This window comes from Salmo trutta, chromosome 36 (genome assembly GCF_901001165.1).
Source record: "Salmo trutta chromosome 36, fSalTru1.1, whole genome shotgun sequence".
NCBI lineage: Eukaryota > Metazoa > Chordata > Actinopteri > Salmoniformes > Salmonidae > Salmo > Salmo trutta.
The window spans coordinates 12,879,521-12,894,420 of NC_042992.1; the positions used below are offsets into that span (position 1 = coordinate 12,879,521).

At 43.0% G+C, this 14,900-nt stretch overlaps 1 protein-coding gene across 1 annotated transcript in view; it reads left to right on the plus strand.

The window, feature by feature from the left end:
- LOC115175426 (endoplasmic reticulum membrane sensor NFE2L1) overlaps positions 1-14,900 on the plus strand; it is a 35,769-nt gene that overhangs the window by 5,453 nt on the left and 15,416 nt on the right. The window contains exons 2-3 of the mRNA XM_029734656.1: positions 11,310-11,408; positions 11,644-11,757. Of these exons, the coding sequence (XP_029590516.1) occupies positions 11,310-11,408; positions 11,644-11,757 (213 nt within the window). The remainder of the gene's footprint in view (positions 1-11,309; positions 11,409-11,643; positions 11,758-14,900) is intronic.

Below are 14,900 nucleotides of genomic sequence, written 5' to 3' on the forward strand. Positions count from 1 at the left end.
CATTCACTACTGTAAGTCGCTCTGGATAAGAGCGTCTGCTAAATGACTAAAATGTAAAAATGAATGCCTGTCTCACGGTAATTGACCGTTAATTAACATAAGCACGTTTAGCATTTCCAGGAATCCATGCATACAAGCTACTGATGCCCGCCTTCGGAACATTTACATTTAAAAAGTATAATAAATCAATTTAATATACTGTACATCACAATAAATCCATTATTTATTTGAGTCGAGTCCTAAGAACAGAATGAGTTGGCCTGGCTATGCTCCATGCTGTAGGCTGGTTGATTTAGAAGACAAGATATGCTTAAGTCCTGTGCCATTATTTTATGATTTTATAGTATGAAGAATATAATTTAACCTCTACGGGCCACGGTGGCAGTATTGAGAATTTTGAAAAAAATACGTGCCCATTTTTAACTGCCTCCTACACCAACTCAGAAGCTAGGATATGCATATTATTAACACATTCGGATAGAAAACACTCTGAATTTTCTAAAACAGTTTGAATGGTGTCTGTAAGTATAACAAAACTCATATTGCAGGCAAAAACCTGAGAAAAATAGATTTAAAAAAATGAGAATTTTGTGGCTGTACTATTTAGTGTCATTGTTTATTAGATACCATAGTGAGAAAGGATTCAGTTCGCAACTCCTACGGATTCCACTAGATGTCAGCGATCTTTAGAAAGTTGTTTGAAGCTTCCATGATTAACAGGGAGCAAATAAGAATACATTGAAGTTGACGTCCGTGGGATGTCGTCACTTCCATTATGGCCTGCACCTGCGCAATCATGAGACACGGGACATTTTTCAAAAACGTTTTTCTAGACACAGGTGAGGTCGGGTTGAAACATTACTGATGTTTCACGTTAAAAATGGCTCTAAAGATTGATGCTAAACAACGTTTGACATGTTTGAACAAAAATAAATAGATTATTTTTGTAACTTTTTGCCGTGACTTCACACACCCCCCCCGCGCTACTTTTAAGTAGCCACCGAAGCGCTAACAACATGGAACAACTTGGAGTTCTTTGGACATCAATTATGAACTTTGTCAAAAGAAACCACATTTGTTGTGGACCTGGAATTCCTGGAACTGCCAATGGATGAAGATAATCAAAGGTAATGGATTATTGACAATAGTATTATTGATATTACATGGTTACAAGATGATGCTAAGCTAATTAGGCTAGCTTATTGTTCTTAGCACAGCACCTGGTTTATTGCAACTTGTGATTTCCCAGTAAAGTTATTTTGAAATCTGGCAAGACAGTATCATTTACGAAATGTTAAACTATAATTATTTGAATGACAATATTATAATTTACCAATGTTTTCGAATAGTAATTAAGAAAATTGTAACGTTGTTCACCGGAAGCATTTCAGAGAAGAAAAAAATCAGAATTTCACAGCTACTGTAAAATGCGGTTTTTGGATATAAATATGAACTTGATGGAACAAAAAATGCATGTATTGTATAACATAATGTCCTAGGAGTGTCATCTGATGGAGATTGTCAAAGGTTGGTGCATAATTTTAGCTGGTTTCTGCTTTTGGTGATGCCTGACCTTGAATTGAAAATGGATGTTTGTACTTTTGTGGCTATGTACTGTCCTAACATAATCTAACTTTATGCTTTTGCCGTAAAGCCTCTTTGAAAATCGGACAATGTGGTTAGATTAAGGAGATGTTTATCTTTTAAATGGTGTAAAATAGTTGATTGTTTGAGAAATTGAAATTATTAGATTTTTGATGTTTTGAATTTCCAGCCTTGCTAGCAATCCCGTCTCAGGGTTCATTGCTAACCCGTGGCCTTTAACCTTTGAATATAATTGACTAAAATAGAAAGGATATTTTTCCCTTTCCGGAGCAAGTGTGCCTAGTGAATTGGCCATGTTGAGTGTAAAAGTGATCATTTGAAACAGGTCCTATATGCTAGGTTTAGAGTTGTTTGGCAACTTTAATTGTGAATGATACAAACCTTAATGTTTTAGAAATGAAAAACGTATATGGGCTGCATGATGTGATCGTCTATGAACATTTGAACATCTTGGCCATGCTCTGTTATAATCTCCACCCGGCACAGCCAGAAGAGGACTGTCCACCCCTCATAGCCTGGTTCCTCTCTAGGTTTCTTCCTAGGTACTGGTCTTTCTAGGGAGTTTTTCCTAGCCACCGTGCTTATACACCTGCATTGCTTGCTGTTTGGGGTTTTAGGCTGGGTTTCTGTACAGCAATTTGAGATATCAGCTGATGTAAGAAGGGCTTTATAAATACATTTGATTTGACTATAGCCTATTGATTTGAAAGAGTTGCAGAAAAAGCTTGTGCACTGTTCCTTCCATTTACATTCCATTTCCATTTTAGTCATTTAGCAGACGCTCTTATCCAGAGCGACTTACAGTAGTGAATGCATACATTTCATTCATTTCATTTCATGCATTTAATTTTTTTACATTTTTTATATATATTATTTTTTGTACTGGCCCCCCGTGGGAATCGAACCCACAACCCTGGCGTTGCACACACCATGCTGGCTTTGCAAACACCATGCTCTACCAACTGAGCCACAGGGAAGACTTCCCTCAGGCTGCACAGCTGTTTTCTCATCAAGTGATCATATTTTCACACATCAGACTATTCAAAATGTAATCTTGTCTTTACTAATCTGTCAAATTTGTTTTAATTTAAATGGACCATTATCCAATGGGCAGGAATAGCGAATGGAGGCAGGTTTCCTGCCAGTCCATTTTTCAATGATGCCTGGTAGACTACTTCGTTTTTACAGCGGAGCTGTACTTAATATGAGCAGCTGAGAAATAAGCATAAGAACACTTACAGTTGAAGTCTGAAGTTTACATACACCTTAGCCAAATACATTTAAACTCAGTTTTTCACAATTCCTGGCATTTAATCTTAGTAAAAAATTTCCTATCTTAGGTCAGTTAGGATCACCACTTTATTTTAAGAATGTGAAATGTCAGAATAATAGTAGAGAGAATGATTTATTTCCGCTTTTATTTCTTTCATCACATTCCCAGTGGGTCAGAAGTTTACATACACTCAATTAGTATTTGGTAGCATTGCCTTTAAATTGTTTAACTTGGATCAAACGTTTCGGGTAGTCTTCCACAAGCTTCCCACAATAAGTTGGGTGAATTTTGGACCATTCCTCCTGACATAGCTGGAGTAACTGAGTCAGGTTTGTAGGCCTCCTTGCTCGCACACGCTTTTTCAGTTCTGCCAACACATTTTCTATAAGATTGAGGTCAGGGCTCTGTGATGGCCACTCCAATACCTTGACTTTGTTGTCCTTATGCCATTTTGCCACAACATTGGAAGTATGCTTGGGGTCATTGTCCATTTGGAAGACCCATTTGCAACCAATCTTTGACTTCCTGACTGATGTCTTGAGATGTTGCTTCAATATATCCACATCATTTTCCATCCTCATGATGCCATCTATTTTGTGAAGTGCACCAGTCCCTCCTGTAGCAAAGCACCCACACAACATGATGCTGCCACCCTCGTGCTTCACGGTTGGGATGGTGTTCTTCGGCTTGCAAGCCTCCCCCTTTTTCCTCCAAACATAGCGATGGTCATTATGGCCAAACAATTCTATTTTTGTTTCATCAGGCCAGAGGACATTTCTCCAAAAAGTACGATCTCTGTCCCCAAGTGCAGTAGCAAACCGTAGTCTGGCTTTTTTTATTGCGGTTTTGGAGCTGTGGCTTCTTCTTTGCTGGGTGGCCTTTCAGGTTATGTCGATATAGGACTCGTTTTACTGTGGATATTGATACGTTTGTACCGGTTTCCTCCAGCATCTTCACAAGGTCCTTTGCTGTTGTTCTGGGATTGATTTGGACTTTTCACACCAAAGTACGTTAATCTCTAGGACAGCCAGAACGTCTCCTTCCTGAGCGGTATGACGGCTGCCTGGTCCCATGGTGTTTATGCTTGTGTACTATTGTTTGTACAGATTAACGTGGTACCTTCAGGCATTTGGAAATTGATCCCAAGGATGAACCAGACATGTGGAGGTCTACAATTTTTTTTTTTTCCTGAGGTCTTGGCTGATTTGTTTTGATTTTCCCATGATGTCAAGCAAAGAGGCACTGAGTTTGAAGGTAGGCCTTGAAATGCATCCGCAGGTGCACCTCCAATTGACTCAAATGATGTCAATTAGCCTATCAGAAGCTTCTAAAGCCATGACATTTTCAGGAATTTTCCAAGCTGTTTAAAGGCACAGTCAACTTAGTGTATGTAAACTTCTGACCCACTGGAATTGTTATATAGTGAAATAATCTGTCTGTAAACAATTGTTTGGGAAATTATTTGTGTCATGCACAAAGTAGATGTCCTAACCCACTTGCCAAAACTATAGTTTGTTAACAAGAAATTTGTGGAGTGGTTGAAAAACTAGATTTAATGACTCCAACCTAAGTGTATGTAAACTTCCGATTTCAACTGTTGTTCACTACACGCATCAACCAGGCGATATTCTCCCCAAACTCTGTATGCCATGGGCTCTCCAACCCTTTTCCTCTGCAGCTACCCAGTGCTTAATTTGGGAAAACAAATTAAATCTGTTCGGTAACATCGATAGTAACATGTTTTCGCAACGAAACATATTTCACTAAACTGTTGACAGCCCCTCTTCATGCTGGAGAAGGGCATAAAGGAGAGGGAGGAGGAGATTCTCTGTAGCTAAAGGTAATGTGTCACCAATTAATTATGAAAATATCAAATTCCCTGTTACAAATGTACTATAATTGTAGGCTACCTGTAAGCCACCCTGCACAATCAATGGTGTTTTGATGAGATATGTTGGCACGACTGCCATATTGCATCTCCATCCCAAAGCCCTTGCTTGGAAGTGTACTCTTCCAGACTGCCAAGAGCCTTGCCTTCATCCAGGCCAAGGTGGTGAGACACGGTAGTGATGACACCATAGGCCTTGTTGATCTCTGCACCTGACAGGATGCTCTTGCCAGCATACTTGGGGTCCAACATGTACGTTGCGCCGTGTATGGGCTTCAGGCAGAAGTCTTCACGCTTTTTGATGTATTTCAGAACTGCAATTTCTTCTGCTTGGAGCAACAGTGAAGTGGGCAGGGCAGTATGGATTTCTTCACTTACATCTGCAAGCAGAGTCTGAACATCAGACAGGATGGCATTGTCTCCCTCAATCTGTGCAATGGCTACTGCTATTGGTTTCAGGCTGCTTACTACTCTCCCAAAATACATAATCTAGGAGGATCCTCTTGATGGGGCTGTCCATATTGGCCACTTCTTGGAGAGACTCTATCCCCTCCAGGAGACTGTCAAACATGATGACATCACCCCAACGGGTGTTGCTGGGCAGCTTCAATGTGGTGCTCTTATTCTTCCCACTTTGCTTGGTGAGGTAGATTGCTGCTATAATTTGATGACCCTTCACATACCTAACCATTTCCTTGACTCTCTTGTTGAGTGTATCCATTGTTTTCAGTGATATGTCCTTGAGCAGATTCAATGCATGAGCAGCACAGCCAATGGGCCTCCACTTTAGACCAAGCAGCCTTCATGTTCACAGCATTGTCTGCTACCAGTGCAAATACCTTCTGTGGTCCAAGGTCATTGACTGCCTTCAGCTCATCTGCAATGTAGAGACCGTTGTGTCTGTTGTCCCTTGTGTCTGTGCTCTGGTAGAATACTGGTTGAGGGGTGGCGATGATGTAGTTAATTGTTCCTTGCCCACGAACATTCAACCACCCATCAGAGATGATTGCAATACAGTCTGCTTCCTCTATGATTTGCTTGACCTTCACTTGAATTCTGAACTCTGCATCCAGCAAATGAGTAGATAAAGCATGTCTGGTTGGAGGGGTGTATGCTGGGCGAAGATCATTCATAAATCTCTTCCAATACACATTGCCTGTGAGCATCAGAGGTGAACCAGTTGCATACACAGCTCGAGCAAGACATTCATCAGCATTTCGCTGACTACATTCATCCATTGAGTCAAGAAAACATCCGATTCCAGGAGGACCATGGGCTGTTGCTATCGATAAGGTGCCTGGTTCATCATTTTCACCTCGAATAGAAGTAGAGGGACTTTTGTCAGAGGTTGCTTTTTGTGAGCGCTGAGGGAACTTTATGCACTTGGCCTGATGATTCTGCATCTTTGTTGCATTCTTCACATATGATTTGGCACAGTATTTGCAAATGTACACAGCTTTTCCTTCTACATTAGCTGCAGTGAAATGTCTCCACACATCACATGGTGTACGTGGCATTTTCCTGTAAAGATTAGGGGGGGAACAAGTACTGTTAAGCAGTTAGATTAAACAACTCCTTTTGTAAGATAAATGTTTTTAAATGAAACATGTATGGAAACAGGTGAATTAACACTCCTCAGTTAGCAGGCTGAAGCAAGCTAAAACTAACTAGCAGAAAATGTTAACAAATTACAAATGATTTAAACACACTTTGCTGTAGGTTACTATTTACTAGTTAACAAAAAATCCTGTATGTCATAAAATATTCACCCCAACCAGTATTGTCATCAAATCTTACCAGAAAGCATGTAGTCCTTGGCTCATACAGTGTACTAGTGTGGGCTCAATAGCATCTCATTAGTGTGCAAGATCTTGAGAATCAGCTGTACATGTGATGGAAGAATGCACTGTGCATGCAGAGGGTTGCAATTCCATTGAATTGGGGATAGTTTAACCAAAATATGCCACAGACCTAGAATTGCCTTGTATCCCACAAAAAAGGTTCACTGTTATAAGCTAACTTTTTTTGATGAATTTAAGCAAAATTTGCAAAATAACTTCCCATGGGAAATTTCACTGAAAGTTTCTGACCTTTTGCGACCCTAGTCGGGATAGAGGAGAAGATGAATGGAGCAAAGTACAGAGATCCTTGATGAAAACCTGCTCCAGAGCACTCCGGACCTCAGACTGGGGCGAAGGTTCACCTTCCAATAGGACAACGACACTAAGCACACGGCCAAGACAACGCAGGAGTGGCTTCAGGACAAGTCTCAATGTCCTTGAGTGGCCCAACCAGAGCCTGGACTTGAACCCGATCGAACATCTCTGGAGAGACCTGAAAATAGCTGTGCAGCGACACCCCAATCCAACCGGACAGAGCTTGAGAGGCTCTGCAGAGAAGAATGGGAGAAACTCCCCAAATACTGGTATGCCAAGCTTGTAGCGTCATACCCAAGAAGACTCTAGGCTGTAATCGCTGCCAAAGGTTCTTCAACAAAGTACTGAGTAAACGGTCTGAATAATTATGTAAATGTGATATTTCTATACCAGTTTTTGTTTTGTCATTATGAGTTATTGTGTGTAGAGTGAGAGGGGAAAAAACAATTTCATCCATTTTAGAATAAGGTTGTAACGTAACAAAATGTGGGAGAAGTCAAGGGGCCTGAATAGTTTCCCGAATGCATTGTCGGTAGGAGCTACCGAATTGTCATATCCAAGCGAATGTGAACAAGAGACATTGTGCAAATGAACAACATTTTGACACATGCTTGTCTGAAGGAAGAACGGCACTGGCTCTGAAGCAGAGTATGTGAGTAGAGCTGGAGCGGAGCGTGCCCAATTTGACTGGTGCGTGGAGTGAGTTTCTCAAGGGCTGGAGCTCCAGTACCGCTCACTTCACGATCTCGGGGCATGCATTATAGTCTACTTGTGTGCTGCCATAGCCACTTGATCTAGCTACTGTCATGGAGTTCCGAAAATATTTTCATAAAGAAACTGATAAAACACACGGGTGCAAAATCAAGGTGACTTATAAAGATGAGGACCAAAACCAAGAGAGGGAGTGCTGTGATGTAGTGTCCACAACTAATGAATCATTGTGGAATCTGAAAAGACACCTATCCTGAAAACATGGTGTACTTACTACATGCTAAAAGAAAGGAACGAGCTGGGTAGATAACTAAGTGCGTCTTTTGTAGCAAAGTATTTACAAACCAAAACAATCTGTTCTCTTAAATGTTTCTTTCATTTTTGTTCTATTATCTATATACAATAGGCCATCATTGATTTTTGGCCAATAGGCCTGGTATATTCCCATGTTCAAGAAGCGTTCTGTTTTGATTGGGTTATTTTTTAGGCATGTGTGTATATATAGAGATAGATAGATAGATAGATAGAGATATAGAGAGATATATATATATATATATATATATCCATCCAATTGGCTTTGACTTCTCAAAGACGGCAGAACACTTACACAATATGATGCCCCGTTACCTTATCAATTCAGTAACATACTTAGATAACTAGGAAGGTAAACTTCATTTTTCACGCAGGAAAAAAGATAATGCCAAAGAAATATCTAACCTGCATTTTGTTAACGCAGATCTAAAATACTTCTTATTGTAATTTTTGCTCTGTATTTTCTCATTGTAGCCAGCCTACTTTTCTCTGGTAAAATGCAAGCTTTAAGCAAAACCCTAGGAAATGTAGCTGGCTACATTCTTTCTATGCTAAACATTAGAAATATTATGGCCATGCATTGTTTTTACTTTGCTTTTTCATTGTAGCTCATTTACTTGTGTGGCTGCCAGCCAAATGCATTGCACATATGTTATCATCTGATGAAAATGAAGCCATTTTCTTCTGAATGTGTTGCACTAATGTATTTTCTGTTAAGGAAAACTGTAGTTGCACGTCACTGATAAAACACGACCCCTGTCAGTACACAGTACACTTGCTCCCGCTTTCTCCCATTGTGCTATTTACAAACAAACTCATGACTGGCTCAACTGTTCTGGGGAACTACTGTAAGCTTCATAATGTGACAGGTGAAATGAAGTACGCCATCTGCTTTATCTCCAAACATATTGCACAGTTGACTGCAGGCAGTAGCTACAAATAATATTTATTGAAAAACGTCAAAGAAATAGTTTAAACAGTATTGGAAAAACCATCCCTGGCTATTTCCAAATATCCCGGTATACAGTGTACCATCGAAGCCTAGCATCAACCTTGTAAATGACCGCAGTTGTCAAGACTGAGAACAGTTGTGGTTAACAGCACTCTAGTAACAGTTAGGTAGGGCCTGAGGCATTTAACTTCGCTACTGGGGTTCATTGTAGCAGAAAACGGCGCCTCCTGTTATCAGTGGCGATTTCAACATGTCAATCTTGGTGGGGCAAACAACCCATTTTCTTTTAGATGCATGCCAGCGAAGCCACTACACAACTCTAAACAATACATTAAATTAAATAGAACCGTGATAAATGGTGCCCACAAACTTTTAGTCTACACCAAGCTGTCCCGAGAGTGGAGCTTATGGCTGACTTGTTTAAATAAATGTGGTTTCTGCTGACTCCTTGTGGATTTGTGTAACTGGGTAAGAACCGCGTTCTCCTTGAATAATAATGAATGTCGACGTGAGTTTTGAACCATACACAAACAGTGTTACATTTATGTTCAGTAAATTCATGTTTGTTCTTATATAATTAACACTTAGCTTAAAGCAAGTGCAAGCAAACAAGCTGCCATGAGGTAGACCCTGACTCTGCGGTTAGCCTACCATTTTTAAGTATTTTATTAGGCCTATGTGGTCTTTAAAAGGAAGGACAATCCACTTTTATAGACAATATACAGACGCACTGACAGCATATTTCAAACAAAACAACCATCGCAATATGAACTAGAATTACATGGGTCTATTACTGAACTGTTTGTTGAACAAAAATATTTGAATGGGAAGAGATTGTCACTGGAAAACATGGTTACGTGAAGGGCATACTATAATATGTTGTTGGGTCTGTAACTTACTGACATTATATTCTAAACTCAGCAAAAAAAGAAATGTCCTCTCGCTGTCAACTGCGTTTATTTTCAGCAAACTTAACATGTAAATATTTGTATGAACATACGATTCAACAACTGAGACATAAACTGAACAAGTTCCACAGACGTGACTAACAGAAATGGAATAATGTGTCCCTGAACAAAGGGAGGGGGAGGAGGGGGGGGTCAAAATCCAAAGTAACAGTCAGTATCTGGTGTGGCCACCAGCTGCATTAAGTACTGCAGTGCATCTCCTCATGGACTGCACCAGATTTGTCAGTTTTTGCTGTGAGATGTTACCCCACTCTTCCACCAAGGCACCTGCAAGTTTCCGGACATTTCTGGGGGGGATGGCCCTAGCCCTCACCCTCCGATCCAACAGGTCCCAGACGTGCTCAATGGGATGGAGATCTGGGCTCTTTGCTGGCCATGGCAGAACACTGACATTCCTGTCTTGCAGGAAATCACGCACAGAACGAGCAGTATGGCTGGTGGCATTGTCATGCTGGAGGGTCATGTCAGGATGAGCCTACAGGAAGGGTTCCACATGAGGGAGGAGGATGTCTTCCCTGTAACGCACAGCGTTGAGATTGCATGCAATGACAATGAGCTCAGTCCGATGATGCACGCCGCCCCAGACCATGACGGACCCTCCACTTCAATTGATCCCGCTCCAAAGAACAGGCCTCAGTGTAACGCTCATTCCTTTGACCATAAACGCAAATCCGACCATCACCTCTGAGACAAAACCACGACTCGTCAGTGAAGAGCACTTTTTGCCAGTCCTGGCTGGTCCAGTGACGGAGGGTTTGTGCCCCTAGGCGACGTTGTTGCCGGTGATGTCTGGTGAGGACCTGCCTTACAACAGGCCTACAAGCCCTCAGTCTAGCCTCTCAGCCTATTGCGGACAGTCTGAGCACTGATGGAGGGATCGTGCGTTCCTGGTGTAACTCAGGCAGTTGTTGTTGCCATCCTGTACCTGTCCCGCAGGTGTGATGTTCGGATGTACCGATCCTGTGCAGGTCTTACACGTGGTCTGCCACTGCGAGGACGATCAGCTGTCCGTCCTGTCTCCCTGTAGTGCTGCTTCTCAAAAGTGGCTCGTGCTGTGTCAGCTGCATGCACAAGTGCAGCCTGCCTAGCTACTGCCCCCTTGAGGAGATTGTGTAGTAATTTGTCAGACTCGATCCTCTCAATCCGTATATGACGAAAGACACATTTGACAGAAGTACCGAAAGTAACCAATTCTAGTACCAAACCGTTTTTCATGTTCTAGTATCGGAATTGTACAGAAGTTCCGGTATATACCGTGCAACACTAATGGCTAACAAACGTCTTTCTTTGTCCTGGTCTCTTTCTCCCACCTTCATCTTCTGTCCTCTTTCTTCCCTTTTCCTCTGTACTCTCATTATCCACCCCACATCTTTCTTTCTCTCTACTTCTCACTTCCTCAATTTATTCTGGTTGTTCCTTTCCATCTTTCTTTTCCTGTTATCAGGAGGTTGAGTTACTGAATGGGCAGATTGATGGTGATGAAGCCAGAGAGGAACCGGTTTCCCTGACTCAGCTGGCTCTCAGTTCAGCACTAGAACAAGAGGTACGTACTGCGACGAGACAGAATTCAAATAAATGTCTTGGAATGTAGGCTAGCTAGAGAACAGGTAGTCATGTCTTCATTTATCATACTATTAGCTCAGTCTGTGATGACCCTCATGTTTTGTGTGTGCGGTATGTGCTGTGCTTGCCTTGTCCCATGTTTTCATTGTGTGCATGTTGCATGTTTTTCATCACAAATTTTACTGTGTTTGTTGACTGTGTGTTGTTGATTCCAGGGTTTGTTCACTAGCGGAGCTTCTCTCACTTGTCCTGAGGACCCCCGTCCCCCTGCCATCGACATCCACCAGCACTGGAGCCACTTCCTGTCTCTACCCGTCTCTGAATTTGACGTAAGTGGTGTCCCTTGATGATGATGTCATGGTGATATTTGGTAATAGAGAAGGCGATTTAGAAATTTGTTAGTTAGGTATTATGGTTCCCTTTGTCAGTCAGTTTTCGGTACATACTATGGGGGAGTCATATTCTTACGACTTCGTTTTGAAGGATCTACAATTATGCCTGACAAGGCCAATGAAATTCAATTCAGGCCTCGCTGGAAGCCCCGCCTTCCACAGGTGATAAGCGTGAGGCTCGGATTCATTTCTTGAATTATTCCGCTCTTCACCTCAGTGTGAACAGGAACGATTCACGCTACTAAAACAAACAATTGGAAAACGAGACTGTCTTGCGTTGCGCCAACTAAACTGTCCCGTAGTAGAGCGTGCTCACGCCCTGGGAGTTGTGTACGGAAGGTTGTAGTTATCATATACTTTCGAATCACAAACAATGAGTTATTCATTAATTTCCTGGCGCACTGAGTAAGATGGCTAAGAAAACGACTGAGACAACGATGGCTAAGCCGGGTTCTGGGTGGAGGTCATGGCCCAGTCAGGCGGTTCTAGCATTTCTCTGAAAGATACTTACGCTCTGTGTGGTTTGTCTCGGCTTAGAGTACGCTCAGGCGGCCCCCGCTCGAAACAGTCCATGTGTGCATTGTCACGCACTGCGTACAAACTCTCTGGAAACACATGTAGCCTTCTTGAGGAAGCTTGGCATTACTGATGGCGACTTTCCTTTCTTGGATGTCGGTACCTCGGCTGGGACCAAGGAGCAGGAAGCAGAAATGGATGGGGTGGTCAGAGCATATGCGGTGGCTGCCTGGGTTATGCGGTGGCTGCCTGCGCCCAACCCAGCTAGCTCCTGGGCGCTCTGTCACCAGTTACGGGAGGCTACTCAAAGAGAGAGGGTGGCCAGGTTCGGTGGGTACCCCCCGCCGCCTGTGTCTGCCTCGGTCAAACACCACTTGCCCCTCTTCCCAGACTTGTTGATGAAGAGTCCGGTCCCACTTCAGTGATCTGGTCCTCCGTGGACTTTTCGAGACCGGGCTAGCTAAACGAGCGCTGCATAGCGTGCTAGCCAGGTTGGCTAACTCGCAGAGGTGAGCTAGCTACTGTATTACTGTCTATTCCTGCCTCCCCACAGTAGAGTTGCTGGGGTAGCTCTCTTGTTTAGTATACGTAGTGTTAAGTCGCTTGGACATTCTAAATGGACCGTGCTGCAGTCAAGCTAGTGAGCCTAGCTTATGCTAAAAAGTCTCCTGGCTAGTGTCAGCTAGCATGCTTAACTTCTGGCGAGTGTAACTTACTTGCTTTCCCCCAGCATTATGGCAACCACGTTCTTATTTTTAGTTTCTGGAGTGATGGAAATTGGGTTTGCGAGCACCTCGGATGAAGAAGCAGCCCCCCGAGCACTTAGCTGGGGTAACCCCCGGACCGAGGGGCTGTGGCCCGGGTCTGAGTGACCAGTGTGCCCCTCCATAAAAACATTACTGTGACAACCGTACCCCCACGTTTGGCAAACTGGGTACTACGTCAGCAATTGCCAGAGCCCCCTGAACACTTAAAGGGGCCGGGCTTTATGCAGGCTATACAGTCTCACGGAAGCACAACGTATGTTGGAAGCTTGTCCATGTTTAATCCTGCCCCCTCTGTTACCCCGTGTTCCACGGTGTTCGCGGTCTATATCGATCTCCCCACCATGAGGGATACGTTGGGTCACTGTCCACAATGGGGCGCCCCTCCCCCATAATTGGCTCATTACTGGGATTCCTTGCTGATTCTTACATATAGCTCACTAGTTTTATTTATAAAAAAATGTTTACCTTTTTTATTTAACTAGGCAAGTCACTTAAGAACAAATTATTATTTACAATGACAGCCTACCGGGGAACAGTGGGTTAACTGCCTTGTTCAGGGGCAGAACGACAGATTTTTGCCTTGTCGGCTTGGGGATTCGATCCAGCAACCTTTCGGTTACTGGCCCAGCGCTCTAACAACTAGGATACCTGCCGTCCCTATGATGTGTCTAGGGATTCAGTTTATGGGTGATTGGTTGTTTCTAGCGGAGTCGAGGGAATGAGAAGGGTTGGACACGCCCACGCTATTATCCCACACTCCTAGGAATTAGATACAATTATGAATCGCCCCTGTCTGTTACAACAGAAGGGCTGTCGGTCCCATTCCCAGCTAGGTTACGAGGCGCTTTGTCGCCAGTACCTATGACTGGTCGGTAGGGTAACCTCCATGATGAAATACTTTTTCTTTGGGTTTATATTCAATGCGTGTGGTCCAGAGATGGGTGCCAGACAGTTACCAGACCGCATCTTACCGCCTAAACCGAGTGAGGCTCATTGTGACAACAGTACCCCCAGGTGGCACAGCCAATCGGGGCACGTCACTGATCGCCAGAGCCCGTGTACCCAGAGTGGGCCAGGCTTTAGGCAAATCTTGGCACATGTAGAGTTATTATTATTTTAATTTTTTTTACCAAGTTCCACAGTATTCACGGGTGTTAAGCGTTGTCTCGCGTATGCGAGTTCGATGAAGTGTTCCTTCTCCATGTTCAGACACACGGTTGTCAAGAGTGGTGGAAATGGATGAAGAACCAATCTTTCCCAGTCCACAAGGTCCCGCCCCTTCAGAGGGCACTTCACGGGAGTCTCGCTGTCTGCTCCGACCAGAGTATGAGTGATGAGCGGAGCGTGCCCAATTTGACTGGCGCGTGGAGCAAGTTTCCCAAAGGCTGGAGCTCCAGTCCTGCTCATTTCACGATCTCGGGGCATGCCCGGCCCAGCATACATCTGTAGTCTACCTGTGTGCTGCTATAGCGCCTTGATTTAGCTACTGTCATGGAGTTCACTAAATATTTTCATAATGAAACAGATTTAAAAAAAGGTGCAATATCAAGCTGACTTACGAAGATGAGGAGGACCAAGAGAGGGAGTGCGGTGAAGTTATGTCCACAACTAAAGAATCATTGTGGAATCTGAAAAGACACCTATCCTGAAAGCATAATGGTGTACTTACTAGCACATGCTAACAGAAAGGAACAAGGAGGGTAGCTAGCTGTGTCATTGTAGCAAAGTATTTATAAACTAAACATCAGATCTCTGAAAAGTTATCTATTCAATAGGCTATAATTGATTTTGGCCCAA